General features: G+C 42.2%; 1 protein-coding gene across 1 annotated transcript in view; it reads left to right on the forward strand.

Moving 5' to 3' along the window:
• The window catches only part of GNAL (G protein subunit alpha L), a 572,953-nt gene that overhangs the window by 549,550 nt on the left and 2,452 nt on the right, over positions 1-20,951 (forward strand). The window contains 3 exon segments of the mRNA XM_033934098.1: positions 9,770-9,809; positions 9,811-9,901; positions 15,102-15,169. Of these exon segments, the coding sequence (XP_033789989.1) occupies positions 9,770-9,809; positions 9,811-9,901; positions 15,102-15,169 (199 nt within the window).

A 20,951-nucleotide genomic window follows, 5' to 3' on the forward strand; every position in this document is an offset into this window, starting at 1 on the left:
AAGCAGGTTGCAGCACCAATTCTCTCAGGTCACAGTGAGTACACAGGCCTGTGAAAGACTCACAACTATTTCTGTTTTAACAATGATATCTATCTGCAAGTCATGTGCACCAGGATGGCACCACAATATGCAAACCTCTTCATGACAGAACTGGAAGATATATTTCTGAATGCATATCAAAGAAAATTCTTGAAATACCACCAGTATATTGATGACATTTTTATGATTTGGATAGAGAGAGAAGAGACTCTCAAACAATTTTACAATTCTTTCAATACATACCACCCTACAATCAAATTCAAAATGAACTATTCCCTAGAAAAAGTCAAATTTCTAGACACCACAGTCTGTATCAACAATGGTTACATCCAAACATCTATAAACAAGAAACCTACAGACAGATGCAGATACCTCCACAACTCCACTTTCCATCCCTCACACACAGCCATACACAGCCAAACCACATAATACGTGCTCTGACCCAAGAGACAGAGATAAACATCTAAAAACCCTGACTGAATCCTTGAAACAAAAAGGATACAAACCTAAAATAATCTCCAAGAATATTGCCTCATCCCTTAAAACACCCAGAGAAAACCTATTATACTACAAGGACAAGAAAACCACAGAAAGGACTCCCTTGGTAGTTATATATAATCCAGAGCTGGAAAAAATAAGAAAAATTATAAGAGATCTACAACCACTACTCCAAGAAGATGAATTACTAAAAGAGATATTCACAGCTCCACCTGTGCTGACCTTCTGTCAGCCACCTAATCTGAAACAGAAACTGATATAAAGCAAATTCCCTACACATGGCACACATCCCTGCAATATAACAAGATGCAAATTATGCCAGCACATCTCACAGGATCCCACAGTCACTCATATGGAAAAACATTCAAATAAAGAGGATCCTTCCCATGCTCATCTTCTAATACGGTATATATCATTCAATGCAAAAAGTGCAAAGAAGGGTGCTACATTGGTGAAACAAGCCAGATGCTAAAGACTAAGATCAACTTCAATAGGTATCATATTAAAAATTGCAATGCCAACCAAGATGTCATCTCTGTCGGACACCACTTTGAAAAAACAGATCACTGCACCAATGATTTTATGGTGAAAATACTAAAAGAAAATTTTAGGACAATCAAAAAATGGAAGACCTTTGAAATCAAAATGATAAAAATATTTTGACTTCCACCAGACTGGACTTAACAAAGATCTTGGCTTCCTTTAGCATTACAAATGAATGTAAACTGCCTTGTCACTTCCCTAACATCCATCCAAATCTCTGTCTCCTACCCACCCAGCCCTCTCTGTTTCTCATCCCTCCTTCTTCCTGTTAGTCCAGGGGTCTCAAAGTCCCTCCTTGAGGGCCGCAATCCAGTCGGGTTTTCAGGATTTCCCCAATGAATATGCATTGAAAGCAGTGCCTGCACATAGATCTCATGCATATTCATTGAGGAAATCCTGAAAACCCGACTGGATTGCGGCCCTCAAGGAGGGACTTTGAGACCCCTGTGTTAGACTGTCACTGGAATGTTTTCATGTTTCACTTACATATACTGATATTTGTCAACATTTGCTTATTACTGATCTGAAGAAGGGTTACCTTCAAAAGCTAATTTTAAAAAATACATTTAGTCCAATGAAAAAGGTGTTACCTTATTTCCGTTATGTTTGTTTTATTTCTTTATAGCTGCAGGAATACCCTTGTGGATTAGATACAATTATACCGGTTGTCTCCCCACCAAAAAAAAATTGAAAGAAAATGATCTGCTTTTATTAGAATGGCAAAATGGAAGTGTCAAAATCAAATCAAGACTAGCATGAAAGCACTGGACTTTGTTTTTTCACCAGTTGTTTAATAAGTAACGATTGGCCCAGGTAGTTCCAGGGGAATGAAAGGCAGATTAGCCTGCATGTGCACTCACTAACCATCCAAAATTATCACACCCAGGTTTCTTTGTTCACTTCAGATCCTATGTCAGGCTTTCTGTTCTCAAGCTTGACTGGGACTGGAGATGCTTTGAAAGCAGCATTCAAAGGCCCCAAAAGATAGGCTTTGCCACAGTCTTTCCTTAGGGTAAGGTCTAGTGGTGCATTCCAGGCCCACGATTACAGGGTTCTCCAAAGAGTTCTAATGCATGGTCCTCAACCTAGGGCTGTCACTGCAGTGGTCAGACTAAGTATGTTGAAGGGGGGGGAATAAAAAATAAAGGCCAACACCGCCAGATCTTAATCTAGGGATCCTTTTCATAACTTGCATTAGGTACTAATGTGCGCCTAATGCAGCAAAAAATGAACCACCTCAATATGCACTATAACATCATGTAGTAGTTTTGAATGTGCACACGCTAAATAATCTTTTGTATTTGGGGGGAGAGAGGTGGGTCGGGGGCAGAGAGTGGGTGTCCCTGTGCTAACCAGTTAATGCATCTACATTACTGCATGCTACTGGTTAGCTCATGGATAACATAAAAACCCTTACCACCTAAAAAAATGTCAGTACATGTTCCCATGGTCATTTTTTTTTTTAAATGGCTGTGCACTAATGACAACATTAGCACATGCCAAAAAAAATTTTCCAAGTGTTTCCAGTAACAACTACTACGCAGAAACATCCACTGGTGAACCAAATTCTTGTATAAGGTGCAGCTATGATGTCAGTAAAGGAGGTAATAGAGCCTCAGAAAGTGGAGTAGTCTAACCAATTCGGGTGTTTTTCATTTGAACAAGGTTCATGAGCTCTTATTCATGTCACTGGCTCTACCCCCACCCTACCACTAAATTACTTTTTAATCTTTAATTCTGCAATTTTTAATAATCTTGATATAATACTTTTAAATAACTTCATTTAAAACTTCTCCAGTATTTAGAGAACATATGCAATTTTTCTTTCATATTAACCTTGGCAAAAAAACTTCCGGGAGTTAAAACACCATCAAACAGTGTTCATACACGTCACACTATATTTGGGTCAGGATCGCCAGATAAAATAATCATAAACAAAACGCATCAAGTGCATATGAATAAAGCAGCAATTATCTTTTAGATGTTTCAGTTATTCAACAGTTTTTCAAGCTGTCTGACCTACTTATATTACAAAGCTGCTGCTCATATCAAGCTTACTCCGACACGGCCTGCGTTTCGTGGGGCCGACTCAACTCCCGCTGCATCAGGGACTTTGGGCAACAGACAATTGTGCTGGCATAGAGATAAAGCATGAGTGCCAGAACTTAAAAAGGCAGAAGAGGTTTGTACAGGGCCACAATCAGCTCAGCTTGAATAGCGGAGGTTGTCCAAGAAGTGAAGTCGGCCTTGGACAGCTCACTGGATAACAAACTCCAAAATATTGCTGAGAAATTAAATATGATGGACGGTCATTTAGAATCACTTCATGCAGATCTTGCTACTTACCAACAACAACTTTCTAGTTTGGAAGACCACGTGCAGCGTCATGAGATAGACCAGCAAAGTCTCCAAGCAAAGGTAGTGATCCATGAAATAAAACTTGATGATTTGGAAAATTGATCATGCTGCAGTAACCTCAGACTTATTGGTTTGCCAGAATCTGCCAAGGATAACAAGCTGCGAGAGTTCCTGGAATTCTGACTGGCACAAATTTTACAGCTTCAGTCATCATTAGGCCCTTTGAAAATTGAACGGGCCTATCGGCTGGGAACCCTTCGTGCTCAGGGAGCAAGACCGCACACAGTTATTTTCAAGCTACTTAATTTCATGCACAAGAAGGAAATTATCCGTGCAGTACAGGTATCAGGCCCACTTACTTACAATACTGTGCTTCCAAAATTATTTGTCGGCAGTATAGGCCATGAAAAAGGAGTTTGCTTTGGTGTATTCTTTGTTACATCAAAAGAAAGTACAGTTTGCTTTATTGTACCCAGCTCGCCTTCGGGTTCGACATGCGGGTAAGACACCGTTTCTTATCTCTGCCCATGCAGCTTTGCAGTTTGCACAAACTATCTCTTGAGTGGCTTCCCCCAAAAGAGAAAATCAGCTTTTCACAGTGCTACCTGGATATACCATATACTGTACATGATAAGTGTGTGTTTCCACTGCATTTATTTTCAAGGGAGATTGAAAGATATTTTCTATCAAGTTGATCTGCTTATTGAACGTTTTGTGCATAGTTGCAATGTACGTTGGAGACGTATGGGCTATATCAGACATGGGCAAACTACGGCCCACAAGCCATATCCGCCTGTTTTAGTTTTTAATCTGGCCCACCGACCAGTCCAAACCCTGCTGACCATGAGCCCTACATAACTCCCTCCAGAGCAGCATTGCCAGCACTCTAAACAGACTGCTTTGCAGCCCTACTCTCATCGGGGAATTCTCCTGCTGCATCACTGATGATGTTCATCAGTAATGCGGCACATTGAAGGCCCCAACGAGAGAAGGCCTTGAAGCAGCCTGTTTAGAGTGCTGCCGGCCCAACACTGCTCTGGCGGGAGGTATGAAGGGCTCGCAGTCAGTGGGGTTTGGATGGGAGGGAAGGATGGAGGGTCAGTGGGGGTCGGCTGTGCGGATGCTCAAGGGTTCTGCTGCACAAGGGATGGAGGGAGGGAAGGATGGAAGCTGGGCAAGGGTTCTACTGCACGAAGGATGGAAGCTGGGCAAGGGTTCTGCACAGGGGGATGGGAGGGATAGAAAGATGCTGCAGAGGGAAGGCACAAGGGGATGGGTGAGAGGGGAGGAAAGATGCTGCACATGTGAGGGAGAGAATGGAAAGAGGAATAATTGGGGTGAAGGAGAGGAAGGGAGAGATGATAATGTACATTCGTTTTGTACAATAAACCTTATGTTTTCATGCCTTGCTACCTTTTAAAGACCAAAACCTTTTATGTTATGACGTTTACATTTAATTTATATTAATTCACACAAACACTCCATCCATCTGCTCTTGGTCTGGCCCCTCTGTCAAATTGAAGAACACATTGTGGCCCATGAGTCAAAAAGTTTGCCCACCCCTGGGCTATATGCACTAAAGTCAGCGATCGTCGCTACACCTGTTTTCACAGCTTTAGCGACGATCGCTTTTACCGACCCAATGCACAAAAGGGCTCACCACATGTTTTTCCCCTCGATCGCCCATTTTCCGATCCAGTCATGTAAATTAGCTAATACCCCATGCAAAGTAGCCAAGTGATTGATGCACTAACATCGCTTGGCTATGCAAAAAAAAAAAAAATACAGGGGTTTTAGCTATTGGAAAAAAACAACTGGTCTGGACCAGTAACTGTGTTACCGACAGGTCTGCCTGGTTTTTTCTTTTTTTTTTTTTTTCAACGCAAAATATCTGTGCCATTAAAAAAAAAAGTCCCCCAACGCTAATGATGGCCCTTCCCAACGACCCCCAACAAACGTGACACCAGGAATCCCCCTCTACCCACAAGAGAAAATTGGCAGGAGGGATGCCCACACCCTCCTGCCAATGGAGGCTCCCCTCCCCTCCCCCCCGAACCATCTCCTACCCTCCTGAAAAAAAAGCAGGAGGGATGCCCACTCCCTCCTACCACCGGATGCCTTCCCAGGGATATCGACACTTCCTTGAAGAAAGTGGGAGTGTTGGAGGAAAAAGTTGATCTTGTCCACATGGGTGAGGTGCGGAGGCTCCCTCTTATTGGTTGTGGAGAAATCGTCTTCACGCTTTGTTATTATTAGAACATAGGCCAGATTCACTAACCCCTGCCCGATCGGGCCTGATCCGGGCAGGTCCGATGAATTCACAAAAGACAAAAATGCAGATGGGGCAATTGGAGGAACGCCCCCATCTGCCTGCCCGGATTGCTGGTATGTGATCCCCGTGCCATGCGCAGACCATCTGCTTCCCCTGCAGATGGTCCTGCACATGCGTTTTTGTGTCTTTTTTTGGGGGGGGCCCAACTCTCCTGCTCCTATCTCTGCCGGCAGCAGCCTCTTCCCTCCTTCCCTGCAGTGCGAACCCAGTGGGTTTAAAGCGGGGCTAGCACTGTGGCGTGCAGCCCCACTTTAAACCACTGGCTCGCACTGCAGGGAAGACTGCTAATACTGATTTCTGCTAGATGCAGGATAACTGGAAGTCAGGGAGCCAACAAGCACTGCTCTCCTCTCCCCCCTGCCACAGGACTTCTGCAGCCCCTGGAAACAGGCAGCGAGATCATGGTAGCAGAGAGCAGGACGGCAATGGAGCAGGAGAGTCGGTAGAGAGCTGTGCGACTGGTCCCCAGCAGTCGCTTTAGGAGCTGATCGGCCAGCCCAGTCGGATCGAGAATTTTGGTTTGTGAATCGCTGCCTTCCCTACTTTTGAATGTCCCTCCCCTCATTTGCATGCGCGGATCGGAAGATGGTCCAGTAGAAGTAAGTGAATCGGGCCAGAGGGGAATTTGGTCGCTAAGGGGTCGCAAACCGATCGGTAACATGATCAGTTTGCTTTGTGAATCTAGCCCATAGAGCAGCTAAACTTACCCCTAAATGTAAACACAGTTTCCTCTAGACATGGTACCCTTATATTCAGTTCTTACCTCCTAGAGCTCGTAGTGGTAATCTTGAATTCTTTCTGAGGTAACTTAGGGGAGTTACCTTGGGCAGCAGGCATGGTTGTCAACTGCAGGGCGGTTTGTTAGGCATTACATGGCTTGTTCCTTACACCTCTGAAGGTGGCTATCAGAGCCCAGGCCGCTTGAGAAGTTTGCTGTTTTAATCCACTGGTAGCAGGGGATACCTTTATTTTTTTTCTCTTTTCAAATACCATGTGAGATCGTTGGTCTACAATTCATGGCGGACCCTCAATTTTTCTGTAGTTATGATGCATGGCAGCATTTCACATGGTGCAGTTCTGTTTAGTGCTAATTAGCACATATTCTTGAGTGCCTCCTGTGTACATGCACATGACTCTTTTTGCTTTCCACACTTTTGTTGTGCTTCCTGCGATCCCAGTATTTTGGCTTTTTATGTAATTGCTACTGCTATATACTTAATATTCCATTTGTTTGTACTTCTTTGGTGGGAAAGAGGGAGGGTTGGATGGTCAAGGCGGGAGAAGATATGGGTTATAAAATTCTTTGGAATTTCCATGTTCTATTGAATATTGTTTTGACCTGTTCTGTTTATGGAGCTTCAATAAGAACCGTTGAAAAGGAACCCAAACTGACCAGACGACCACTGGAGTGATTAAGTAATGAGCCCTCCCACACTCCCCAAGTGGTCACTGACCCCCCTCCCACCTCACAATGATCTGAATGAAACAGTACATACCTGTCTCTAGAACAGCAGTACCTGGTATGGGAAATCCTAATAGAGCAGCAAGCAGGGCCTGGGAGTAACCTGGTGGTTGGTGTAATGACCATAGAGAGGGTGACCCAGGCCCATATCCCACTCTAACCACTACATTTATGGTGGAAAAGTGTGAGCCCACCAAAATCCTTCTGTACTGCCAGGTAGGTTGACACCTGCAGCATAAAGGCTATTGAGGTGGTAGACAGATGGATATAGGTTTTGGAGAACTCACCACACCCCTTTAAGTGTTCACAACAGTGCCCTCTAAGGTGCCCTACTGCTCTGCTTGGCATGTCTGTGTGGCCAGTTCAGTAGAAATTAGTGGCCCCCGCCTATTGTCCAAATGGCTTGGTTTTGGATGTTTTTAACTTGGACATAGGGATTTTTTTTTCTAGAAATGGCCAGAAAAGTTAGACATCCTAAATGCCAAAACATCTAAAAAGATAGTCTAGCGGTTTCGAAAATGAATGTTTATCTACTTCCAATTTTGGACACACTTCTCAAGACATCCAAATCGGGCTTAGATGCACTAGTTGGGGAGAGGGTAATTTCATATGGTGTCCATTTAAAATTTAAAAAGTGGCCTATTTTATAAACACAAGCAAAATGGTCCTGAAAAATCTCAGATAAATGGAAAAAAATGACAGGTCACTAAACCTTATTACAAAAGATTATGGTGGACCATTATAACTAAGCCCTTGCGGAAACACCAAGATAATTCCTCAAAAGTATAATCAATCCTTAAGGAATAGTGAAAAAATATATTTTTAATTATTTTGAGTTCTCCAGTAAATACAGCAGGAGACGTTTTCCATGTGGGCATTTTCAATGTGAGGCAGTTTAAGGGCAAACAACGATACCATCTGTAGACGCCCGAGTTTCCCAAACGTTTATCTAGAAACAAACAGGATGGCGGATAATTCACGCCATAACATTTTAGGTGTTTTTTGATCGTCACTGTTAGATTTTGGATGTCTTCCAGGCGAATGTCTAGCTTGGGAATTTGACATCATATCGAAAATGCCCCCTCCACATAATTGTAAAATGAATCACAAAAAGAACAATAAAAATAGCCTTACTATGTCATACCAATGGTCCAGTCTAGCCCAGGGATCTCAAAGTCCCTCCTTGAGGGCCGCAATCCAGTCAGGTTTTCAGGATTTCTCCAGTGAATATGCATTGAAAGCAGTGCATGCACATAGATCTCATGCATATTCATTGGGGAAATCCTGAAAACCCGACTGGATTGTGGCCCTCAAGGAGGGACTTTGAGACCCCTGATCTAGCCCAATAGCCCATCCTCACGGTGGCCAATCCAGGTCACTAGTACCTAACAAAACCCCAAAAAGTAGTAACATTCCAAGCTGCTAATCCCAGTAGCCCGTTCTCATGATGGCCAATCCAGGTCACTAGTACCTGTCGAAAACCCAAATAGTAGCAACATTCCATGCTACCGATCCAGGGAAGACAGTAGCTTCCCCCATGTCTGTCTCAATAACAGACTATGGATTTTTCCTCCAGGAAACTGTCCAAACCTTTCTTAAAACCAGCTACATTAACCACTCTTACCACAACCAATAGCAATGCTTTCCAGAGCTCAACTATTCTCTGATTGAAAAAATATTTCCTCCTATTGGTTTTAAAAAGTATTTCCCTGTAACTTCATTGTGTGTCCCATAGCAGTTACACATATAATGCACAGCAGCTGCAAGGGGGGCATACATAAGGGTGGAGTATGAGCAAGTCCCACACTTACACTTGTTACTTATACAATACGGTAACATGCTAAAGTGCAACATTTACCTGCTTTTATTTCTACCTGTCTTTTACATGGCATAAATGATAAAGTCTAAACATTGGCACAAAAATACAGACTTATGCTTTATTCTGTAACAGAATCTGGGCACCCAGATGCCAGTATAGAATTCATGCTCAGCAGTGTACCTTGCATTTCTTTGGGTGACCTTTTATATAATTACCTTCAAAATTATTTATAACTTTATCCCCAAGTAGTTGTCAAGATTTCTTTTTTTTCTCTCAGGGAAGAGCTACTTGTAGAAATATTAGTGTGCTTGTATGGTATCCTAGTCCAAAGTGCTAGGGGTTTTAGCACATGCCAAATGACACAGCCAGTGCTGAATTTATCCTTGGTAATGAGCCTAGTCTTACTGTTCTGGAGAAGAAAGCAAGGACATCTTTAATGTCACTAGAGAAGACTCTTCTTGCTTTATCGGTATATAAGAAATAAATTACATTACATTACATTACATTATCTGCAGAAGAGTACCTTTACCAGCCCAGTGCCCCTTCACACCACCAACCCTCATCCCATGAACAGGTCTGCAGTCAAGGCTTAGGCTTAGCCTTCTCAGATTATGAAGAATCAGGCGGTCAATGTAATAGAATAGCAGGCTAAATCAAAGCCGTCATGCAGCCTTGGATTAAACAAACAATTGTTGTTTGCTTTCTCCATTCTTTACAGGTGGTTGCGAACCATTTCTGTCATCTTGTTTTTGAACAAGGCAAGACATGTTAGCTGAAAAGGTTTTGGCAGGAAAGTCTAAAATAGAAGATTATTTTCCAGATTTTGTCAATTACACTGTACCGGAAGATGGTAAGATTTTCTACTTGTTTTCTTAGGGGTACTGCAGAAGATCTTAGCTCTTCTGGTATTTAAAAAAAAACCAAGAGGCCTGGAGATAATTCTTTGACTATAACAACTGCATTCGCAGTTTGGGTTTATAAAGTTCCCTATAGGGATGCCACTTATGTTGAAATTGTTATGCAGATGGAGTTTATATGGGTTTTAAGACTGGTTCTCTGCTCTGGGCAGTAGAATACATAATCTGTCCACATTTCATATGCCTTCCTTCACTGTCCCTTATTGGTTATAAGCTTCCTCCAGAACCACCATGTAGCCTTCATAGCTATAAAATGAAGGGATCTGTTACACATGAGGTGGTATCTAAATTCATGAAAAGTCCCTGGAACTCGAAGACTGCCAGTGCAAAAGCCCCTGGTTCTGTGGGATCTAAGTGTCATCCTTGCTCAGCTCATGAGGGCACCAATTCACTCAGCTAAATTCAATCATATGGAAGATCCTATTCTAGTAGCCGTACATACAATAGGTATTGGTCTGATGTTCCACCTTCTCTCCAATTTTACCTTAGTAGGGTGGAAGAGAAATGGGCCTTACACACTCTAGACTGCAGATGGACCCAGTGTACCTCCTAGAAATACTCACCTATATTATTAGTCCATACAGCAATTCATTTCCTTCAGTTCAAACAGGCTATGTATAGCACATTATTTATTTATTTAAAACATTTAGATACCAGGAAAGCCAAATCCAAAGTACTGCCTATCACATAAACCAAAAAAAAGAAGAAATGGCTAGTTCTTTCTAAGTTGATGAATCAACCTTACAGAACAGTGCTCAGAAGGTGTTATTCTCAGATCAGACTTCGGGACAAGCCCAGATGTTTGAAACGTCTGAATCTCAGAGCTCTTAATCATCACACTGAAGTACTGTTGTTTGAAGAAAAAACTGTGAATGTACAAAATTATGACTACTAAATAACTTGCAAAGTTGATATGTCGATATTAAAACAGCATACTTAATCTGTAGCTATTAATCGCACTCTGGGCTCAGACGCATTTCGCGGCTGCTGCCTCAGAAAACCCGTAGCTTGTATAGCTTTCAACGTTCAAGGAGGTATGTCTGTCCCTCAAGCACACTCTGAAAATTGCAATTGATTCACAACCACATAGAATGGCACCTATAATGTAGGCATGCTTAGGTGCCATTTATTGTACCTGGTCCTATATCCCTAAAGGACAGCAGGTTTAGACAAGCTGTTTTTCAGGGGGGGGGGGGGTTTAGCACCTACTGTAATCATCTCTTCTTTACTGCTGGACCACCCTATCCACTTAGTTCCCCCACAGATGTGGTTGATTTCATCCTGCTTGTTGACAGAAGAAAGCACAGTGGCTTACCATACCTAAAAGGTGTTTCTGTATTAACACACAATCCATCCACCATCCTACAGAGTTTGTTTATTTATTTATTTAGTCATTTATTTAGCCCGTCCTCCCAAAGGAGCCCAGGGTTACATGATTACATTCATAGTATGGGTAGGACCAAAACTTAGTGAGAAAATACAGAATTTACAGCATTTAAGTATAGACAGAGGGGGTTTAAGTTATACCGCATTTACAGGTGAAGACATAACATACAGACTTAAAATACAGACTTAGTAGGATTAAAATTGCAGTGGTTTACAGTGTAGATATAACATGGAGGTAACAGCTTTCCTAGCAGGTGGGTGTATCTTTGTTGTCGGAGAATGTGGTGGTAATTCATGTTATATTTGCGGTGGCCCTGCGAGTTTAGAGTTGTCATTTGGTGTATTAGGCGGTGCCTTTGAGATCCATCTGTCCTAGGGAGTAGGCGAGGGTTAAGGAGCTGGGTTTGTAAAGAGGAATGTTTTCATGGCTTTCCTGAAGTTCCAAAGACTGTCTAGTGATCTAATGGATGGGGGGATGATGTGCCATAATCTGGGTTTGTAATGAGAATAAGAGCTTCTTCGGGCTGTCTCAGATGTGAGAAAACGGCCAGGTGGCAGGATCAGCTGTTTTTCTGTTTGAGATCTCAGTGATCGGTTGGGGACATAAGTTTGTAGTTTGGTGTCATTTTGTGGAAAGTCTTGAAGGCTAACACCAAGGCTTTGAAGGAGCATCATTTTTAGATAGGCAGCCAGTGCATGGAAGTTAGTGCAGGGGTGATGTGGTCTTGGAAGCCCAGGTTTTTTAGGAGTCAGATTGCGGTGTTCTGCACCCCTTGGAAACGGGCGAGTATTTTTGCTGGTAGGCCCACTAGTAGAGCGTTGCAGTAATCTAGTCGGGGTAATACAAACGGGTACAGTAGCTGAGCAAAATTGCTTTCTGAAAAATAGGCACGGATGCACTTTAGTTGGCGGAGGTAATAGAAAGAGGAAGACACTATTTTTGATACATGGTCTGAGAGCAACAGATTTGAGTCGAGAATCACTCCTAGGCTGCAGATGTTGTCTTTGGCTGTGAGGGTGTCATTTCCCCAAGAAAGAGATGGGCAGGGGTAGGTGCAAGTGACCTTGTGTATCCAGAGAGGTTCTGTTTTTGATGCGTTTAGCTGAAGTTTATTTGCAGTCATCCAGTTTTTTATTTCTGTTAGGCAGCAGTGAAGTATTTTTAGTTGTGCATCTCGGTGTTGACCTAGGGGGAGATAAAGCTGTATGTCATCTGCATATGAGTGAATTTTGATTTGGTATTTTTCTGTGATGTCAAGTACTGGTTTGACATATAGGTTGAAGAGGAGTGAGGATAGTAATGAACTCTGGGGCACTCTGTAGCAGAGGTTTTGGTTCTGATAAGGAGGGCTCCAATAGTACTTTCTGAGACCTTTCGTTCAAGGAGGCAAACCATGCCAGTGCGGCGACATGGATTCCGATCGAGTATAGTCTGGATAGGAGGAGTGAGTGATCGATAGTATCGAAGCCTGTGCTCAGGTCTAGTAGGACCAGCAATGTGCCTTTTCCCTCATCAAGGATTTTCAAGCAGTCATCTATGATGTCTAGAAGCACCCTTTCTGTGCTGTGGTGCTTCCTGAATCCTGATTGGAAGTTGGAGAGGGTGGTGTTTGTTTCCATGAAATCTCGTAGTTGTGTGAGCACTATCTTTTCTAGTATTTTTGAGACAAATGGGAGATTTGAGACTGGTCTATAGCTGCATGGATTTTCCGGGCCCATAGTGGGAGTTTTTAGGAGTGGTCTTACTACAGTAGATTTCCAGCTCTGTGGTATTATGCCTGATTTTAGGGACTCATTAATTAGGGGTAAAATGGAGTTCAGGAAGTATTCGCTGGTAGCTAGAAGTATAGTGGATGGGCATGAGTCCAGGAATGAGGTTGTGGGGTGTAAGGAGACTAATGTACTTTTTAGGTCGTCAATGGAAACTGGTTTGAAGCTGTTGAGAGTTTCTATCTTATATAGGTTGTTGTTTGTATAGTTTTAGGGATTCTTGGCAGAGTTTTGGCTTCTAAGTCTAAGGATTCTCGTATTTTTGATATCTTGTTGTGGAAGAAATTTGAGATGGAATCACTAAGTTTGATTTTTGGATGTGGTGTGATCCTTAGGAGGAGGTAAATAAGTTTTTCGATAGTGAGAAGATGGCCTTTGATCTGTTTGGGATTTTGGATATTAGGTTTGTGAAGTATACCTTTTTTGTATCGAGTGTCGCTAGCTTGTATTCTTTCAAGAGGCTTTTCCAGGTGGATTTGTCCTCAGCACTGTGTGTTTTGCACCAGGATTTTTCTGACTTTCCTTTTCTGTTCTCGCAGGCTTTCTGTGAACCAGGGTGATGAGAAGGATCTTGTGTTTGTTTTGACTCTTGCTAATTTCTCATACAGTGACTTTATACCAGAATGCCATGTCTGTGCCTTTTCTCTAGTGAGTAGGTCGTGGAGCTTGGGTGTAGGTCCATTTTGGAGATGACAATGGATAAGTCATGAAGGTTGACCAACTTTGGGTCGAGTGTGGTTGTTTTTAGTGAAGCTGGGTTTTCTATGGGCCCTTTGGTCTTAACATGTAGGTTGAACGAGATTACATGGTGGTCAGTCCAGGGAACTTGAGTGTTTGTTATCAGGTTTAATTTGTTGTCGAGTAGCGGGCCTTTAGAGATAAAGATCAGGTCTAGAGTATTCCCAGAAGAGTGAGTGGGGGAGTGGACTTGTTGGAGGAAGCTGAGGTCAGGACAGTGTCTTTGTAAATTCCCTTGGTGCACTGGTGATTTCTGGGTATTCCACAAAGTTAAAGTTTCCTAGGTTGATAATTTGTTTGTGGTTGACTGAGAGGTTGCTTATAATAATTATTAGTTCGTCAAGTGCAGACTTACAAGCTTTGCTACCAACTGTAAAACAGCAAAAGCAGCCATACATAGGGGAACAAAAATGCATGCCTTTTTGTCTGTTTGAACTTTGAGAGAGCAGTATCCATGTTTGTGCTGTAAAATGACATCGCCCACAAGTATACTTTATTTACCCTGCTGTCAAGAGAGACACCATCCCATTCCTCTCATCACAAGTAAGCAGTGGCATATTCTGTCTCTTACAGAATATCAAAATGTAGGAAAACAGAATATGCATTATTAGTAGTCCAATGTGTTATTTCATCACTGATATAGATTCTGAAACACTGATAACATGTTGAGTGAATGAATGTCATTGAAGATGAAGTTTTGGACTACATTACTCCCCCGATATTCGCGGGGGTTCTGTTCCAGGAACCCCCGTGAATTTCAAAAAACCGTGAATACGGTTTTTCAATGGGGGAGACTGGAGAGGGCAGCTGGAGAGGCAGGAGAGAGCAGCTGGAGTGCCAGCAAGTGCAGGAAATCACTCGCTGTATGCTCTGACTGCCTCTTCCTGCACTAAGTCGGGCCTTACCAATCAGGAGCTCCGTGTCAAAGCAGCTCCTGATTGGATAAGGCCTGACTTAGTGCAGGAAGAGGCGGTCGGAACATGCATCGAGTGATTTCCTGAACTCGCTGGCGCTCCGGCTGTTCTCTCCTGCTGCCCTCTCCTTGTTCGCGATCAGAAAATACCGTGAATGTCCGGGACCACAAACCGCCAACCGCAAACAACCGGGGAACACTGTAGTTACTTAAGAGAATTGTTGGAGTTTACAAATTCTGAAGTACGTTTGTACAGTTTGCATTTTGGAATGAATTGCACAAATAATATTTTTTTGATATACTGTATTTGTTTTTTCACTGTGCAGCGATACCAGATGCAGGAGAAGATCCCAAAGTCACAAGGGCCAAGTTTTTTATCCGAGATGAGTTTTTGGTAAGTAAGAACCTTTCCTTACAACAGTAAGTAATCAGGCTACACAGCTGGGCAAAAAGTAGCCGCAACTATGGGAGGAAAGCTTGGACTAGCAAAAGCAATGTCTCAGATAGGTTTATTTATTTGATTTGATTTCTATCCTGTCCTCCCGGTAGCTCAGAATGGGTTACAAGCCAGCATTCGCAGTGGAATACATTAGGAGAGTACAATGACTATACAGCAACTTCAGTACAAGTTTAGAAGAATGGAGAAAAGAGGGCAGAAAGGAAGGGGGTATTTAAGGGGGGTGAAGGAGGGTTGATTGCAGCTGGATTTTTAGTTGAAGAGGAGGATCTTCACCGTTTTCCAGAAGGTCATCAATGAGTTCTGTAATCTGATTTGCAGGGGGAGTTGGTTCCAGAGTTGAGGGATGAAGTGGCTGTAAGAGCGTTTGCGGACAGTTTCTGACAGGAGAGACCTTTGTGCATACCATGACAGTAATTTCATTAGTATTTAACACACACCTTTCTAGTGGTAGTTTTCAAGGCAGGTATACTAGGTATTTCCCTATCCCTAGAGGCCTCACAATGTAACTGTACCTGAGGCATTGGAGGGTTAAGTGACTTGCACAAGTTCTACAAGGTATGTCAGTGAAATTTGAACCCTGGTCTCTCTAGTTCACAGTCTGCTGCTTTAACCACTAAGCTACTCCTCCTCTCCCACTCACTCCTAAGCTATGGAGTGGAGTATGATCTCATTACACTTACTGTATTGTACATCTTGCCAAAGAGAGCTTCTTCATGAGTGCTCATATGATGTTACATGTATAAGCCGGTTGTGCTTGAAAAATCTTTTTTGAATCAGGCATAAAGCACCCAAAATAATGGGAAAATATTTCTGTATTTTTCTGCCACATTTTCCGGGACTTGAACTAATTTTCTTGCTACTTGAGCATCTTTTCTCTGTACAATTCATAGAGGAACCACTATTCCTTGTATGTATTTCACTGCACGATCTATTTGTTATAAGCTGGGTATTCTGAACAACTTAATAGGAGATTCTCAGGTTGGATTTACAATGATAGTGGAGATCTAGCTTTCTGATTTAGGTAATCTGTTGCTGCAGAAAACCCAGCTAATCATTTTGACTTTCTCATAGAGAGCCTAGCAAGCATCTAACAATTGTTTCCTTAGACTTTTCCAATTGGAGGTCGTCGTCTTCATTTCTATCCTCGTTGGGCCTGTATTACATTACATTGGTGTCTTCTATCCCGCCAGTACCTTTCAGTTCTAGGCGTTTTTACAACAAGAGTTGGCCTGGGCATTTCCAAGGAGAATACATGGTTAATAGATGTAGTATGCATCGGGATCTGTGGAGGGTCAATCAGGTTTAGTTAGATCATTTGACAAATTTCTTGAATAGAAAAGTTTTAAGTTCTTTCCTGAATGTTTTGTAGTTGGGCGTAATAGCAGATTGGAGAGATGGTGGTTTAGTTTCGCTGCTCTGGTGTTTAAATAGTCTGTCGTATATTTTTTTTTGCTTTGTATACCTTTGATTTGGGGGGTGGGTAAAGTGTGCATGAGTTCTCCTTGGTCTGGATGTGTTTTTCCTGATTAGGCAGTTGCTCAGATAGCTTGGGCCGTTTCCATTTAAGGCTTTGAATAGGGTGCAGTAGAATTTGTATTGTATGCGTGCTTGTACTGGGAGCCAGTGTGAATCTCGGAAAGCAGATGGTAATGTGGTCATATTTTTCCAGCGAGTAAATCAATCTAAGAGCTGTATTTTGGACCGTTTGTAATTGTTATAGCATGTTGGTTGGGCATGACAGGTATAGGATGTTACAGTAGTCCAGGAGTCCTAGGATTAGCGCTTGTACCAAGAGTTTGAATTGTTCGTTGAAGTATTTTTGGATTTGTCTTAGGTTGCGCATGGTTGTGAATGCCTTCTGGATCATTTTGCTGATTTTAAGTTGCATGGTGCAGCCTTTGTCTATCATTATTCCAGCAGTTTTAGGTTTGGTTGCATTGGAGTCTATTTCTAGTTTGTTATGGTTGGGTTTTTGTTTTTTTTCTAGAATTTGGTTTTGATCTTTTAGGGTTTTGTTTTTTTCTAGAAATTTGGTTTTGTCGTGATTCAGCTTTAATTTGTGGTCTCTTATCCATTTTGACACTGTTTCTAGTGGAAGTGTATTTTGTTCATTGTATTGGGGTTCGTTTGGTCGAAAGGGAGGAGGATGTTGATGTCACCTCATAGCTGTATGAAGTTATGCCTATTTCGTCTAAGCGTGTGCCAAGTGTGGCTATATAAAGGGTTGAAGAGTGTTGGAGATAGTGGGAGCCTTGGGGGACTCCGCAAGGGTTGCTCCAGGATTCTGACTGTTCCTTGTTTGCTTTAACTCTGTATTTCTTGAGCAGAGGAATCCTTCAAATAATAATAACTTATTCTTATATACCGTCAGACCACGAATGGTTCTTAGCAGTTCACAGCAGATAAGGCTGAACATCCAGCGACTATTACAGTTCAAAAGATACAACAATTTCTAGAATATACACAATACATGTTGTATTTAAAAAGCATTAGGAAGCTTAGATTACAAATTTGTCAGGAGTTGTGTCTTTAATAGCTTTCTAAAAAAAATAATAGGATGAGACTCCTGGTATGATTTTGCCAAACCAGGCGTTCATTGGCTGCCTGGAAAGAGAGCGTTCTCTCGAGAGATCTCATCAAACGACATAATTTGACAGTAGGATATGTGAATAACTGGACTCTATGTGTAGGCTTATTGGAGTGAATTTAAAGAGAAATGGGGGAAACAAGGTAACCATTGTAGATGTTGCCTGTGATTCCTATTACTTCCAGTGATTAATAAGTAGGATGTTGTGATCTACTAGGTCAAATGCTGCTGTGAGATCAAGTTGTATAGTAGCATTTTTTTGCCTTTACTTAGGTGGTGTTTGGCTGTGTCTAGGGGAGACTAGTAGTATTTCTGTGCTGTAGCCTCTGAAGCCTGATGGTGAGGGGTGGAGTATGTTGTGGTATTTTCTGAGTATTTGGTGAGAAGTTTTGCTACGAGGCCCTTCTATTAGCTTGATGTATAGCGGTATTGAGGCTATTGTAATTGGATAGCTGATCTGTAGCTCCCTTTGGGTCTTTCAGGATAGGGATTATGATGATTTCGGATAGGTCTTATGCAAATTGGTCCTCTGTGAGCGTGTAACTGATCCACCCCATGAGGTGGGTGCAGAATTTAGTGTGGGCTCCTTTTAACAGATATGGGGGACAATGGTTGAGGTCACAGGCTGCATGATTGTATTTGTTGTAGAGTTTTTCTAGGTCGGGTCATAGTAAGTTTGGGAAGTCTGACCAGTTTCTGTCTGCTGCATAGGCCTCTTTTTCTATGGGTGGTAGTGAGATTTCATCGAGATGGCTTGGGGACCCCGTGAAAGTGTTTCTAGCTGTTGAGATTTTGTTCTGAAGAATTCAGTCAGTATGGTTTGCTGTGGGGGGGAGGGGCGGTTTTAGTGGCTAGGTAGGCTTTGGTGTCTGTGAGTTCCTTTAGTAATTTGAAAAGTTTTTTGGTGTCTTGAATTTCTGTGCCTATTTGACTGGTGTAATATGATTTTCTTTTTTCTTTTAGCTTTTGTTTGTATTGTTCAGTATTCTCCAGGCTGTTTTTGTGTATTCTTGGTTGTCTTTTCTCCATTCTCTTTCAAGACATCTGCATTGTCGTTTGAGTTGTAGTAGTTTGCTATCAAACCATTTGCTGAGCATCTGCAGATTCTGGTTTTTATTTGCGGTTGTGTCATGTCTTCAAGGATGGATGTGCTTAGAGTGCGCCAGTGGTTTAGGAAATCCTTGGGATTGCCATCTTGGATCATGTTGTCTACTTTTGTTTCAGAATTTACGTGGGTCGATCTTTTTGTGTGTTTCATATGTTAAGCTATGGTAATTTTGTTTGGTTTTGCCCTGTGTCCAGTTGATTTTGAACGTGTATCTGTAGTGGTCTGACCAGAGTTCCGTTTGTGGTGTGTATTTCTTGTGTGATGGGTGTTTGGGACATGAAGGCAGCTATGTCAAGTTGATGGCCTTTTTTGTGTGTGGTTTGTGGGTCCAGGATTCTGTAGGAAAGGGTTTTGAGGAATGCGAGGTTTTTAGTTTGATTGGAAGATTCATCTTCTAGGTGCAGGTTAAGATCACCCAGGATTAGGTTGTATGTTGATGTGAGGGAGTTTCTGAGAATAAATTCTTTGAATTCTGATTTTGCTACATTCCATTTTCAAGCTGTTATGTAGCATAGTAGGCATGTTAAGGTTCCTTTGAATGTGGGGCTCGATAGTTGGCAGGCGAGTCAATTCATGTGTGGGGTGGAGGCTTTGCCTTGTTGGGCTATATTTAGAGTGTTTTTGGCTAGGATGGCTAGTTCTCCCCCTCGTTTTTTATCTCTGCAAACTACTTGTATTTTGTAGCCCTGTGGACACACTTCTGTTATTCCTTGGTCAGTGTCTGAGGTAGCCATGTTTCTGTGAGGAAAATAAGAAATAGCTTGAAATATTCAGTTTTTTCTTAAGAAATGTTCACATATCGATGTCAAATCTTTTTTCATTTCTCTCTGGACAAGAAAGTGATGTAATTGCAGGTAAACACCAAAGATTTTCCTCGATTTACTCAGGAAATGAAAGATATCCACAAAAATGTGCATTCTAACTGAGGAATAAATTAGGACACCCTACACCCTAATAGCTAGTGTTATCCCCTTTGGCTGATATAACTGCAGTGAGACGCTTCTTATAGCCATCTACCAGTCTCTGACATCGGTCTGAGGAAAGTTTGGCCCATTCTTCAATGCAGAATTCTTGCAGCTATGAGATGTTTGAGGGGTTTCTTGCATATACAGCCCATTTCAAATCACCTTTCAGCATCTCAATGAGATTAAGATCGGCCACTCCAGGACTCTCCATTTCTTAGTTTTCAGCCAGTCCTTGGTGGATTTACTGGTATATTTTGGGTCATTGTCGTGTTGCAGGGTCCAGTTCCACTTCAGCTTTAATTTTCTTACAAATGATCTCGCATGTTCTTCAAGTAGAATTCATGGTGGATTCTATGATGGTGAGTTGGCCAGGTCCTGCTACAGCAAAGCATCCCCAAACCATGACACTTCCACCTCCATGCTTCACAGTTGGTATGAGGTTCTTTTCCTGGAATGCTGTATTTGGTGTACGCCAAACATGTCCTTTTTTCTGGTGTCCAAATAATTCAATTTTAGACTCATCTGTCTATAGAACACTATTCCAGAAGTCCCGTTGTTTGTCTACGTTCTCTATGGCAAACTTCAGTCTGGCCTTGATGTTTCTCTTAGAGAGCAAAGGTTTCCTCCTTGCACACCTCCCATGCAAGTTAAATTTGTGCAGTCTCTTTCTGATTGTAGAGTCATATACTTTCACATCAACAGTAGCAAGAGCCTGCTGTAGGCCACATGACATTTTAGGGTTTTGGGAGACTTCTTTTAGCATCTTGCGGACTGCTCTGGGGGTCAACTTGCTTGGACGGTCAGACCTGGGCATGTTGGCAGTTGTTTGGAAAGTTCTCCACTTGTACAGTATTTTCCGGACTGTGGAATAGCTAATGTCAAATTCTTTTGAGATCTTTTTATATCCCTTACCAGACTTATAAGCTGCTATAACCTTCTTTCTAAAGGCCTCAGACAGCTCTTTTGATTGCACCATGGTGTTCACTCTCTCTGCAGCAGTCATGAGCACACCAAACTAAATGTCTGAGGTAGAGCAAACCTCCTTCAAAAATGCTG

Source organism: Geotrypetes seraphini, chromosome 2 (genome assembly GCF_902459505.1).
Source record: "Geotrypetes seraphini chromosome 2, aGeoSer1.1, whole genome shotgun sequence".
Lineage (NCBI taxonomy): Eukaryota > Metazoa > Chordata > Amphibia > Gymnophiona > Dermophiidae > Geotrypetes > Geotrypetes seraphini.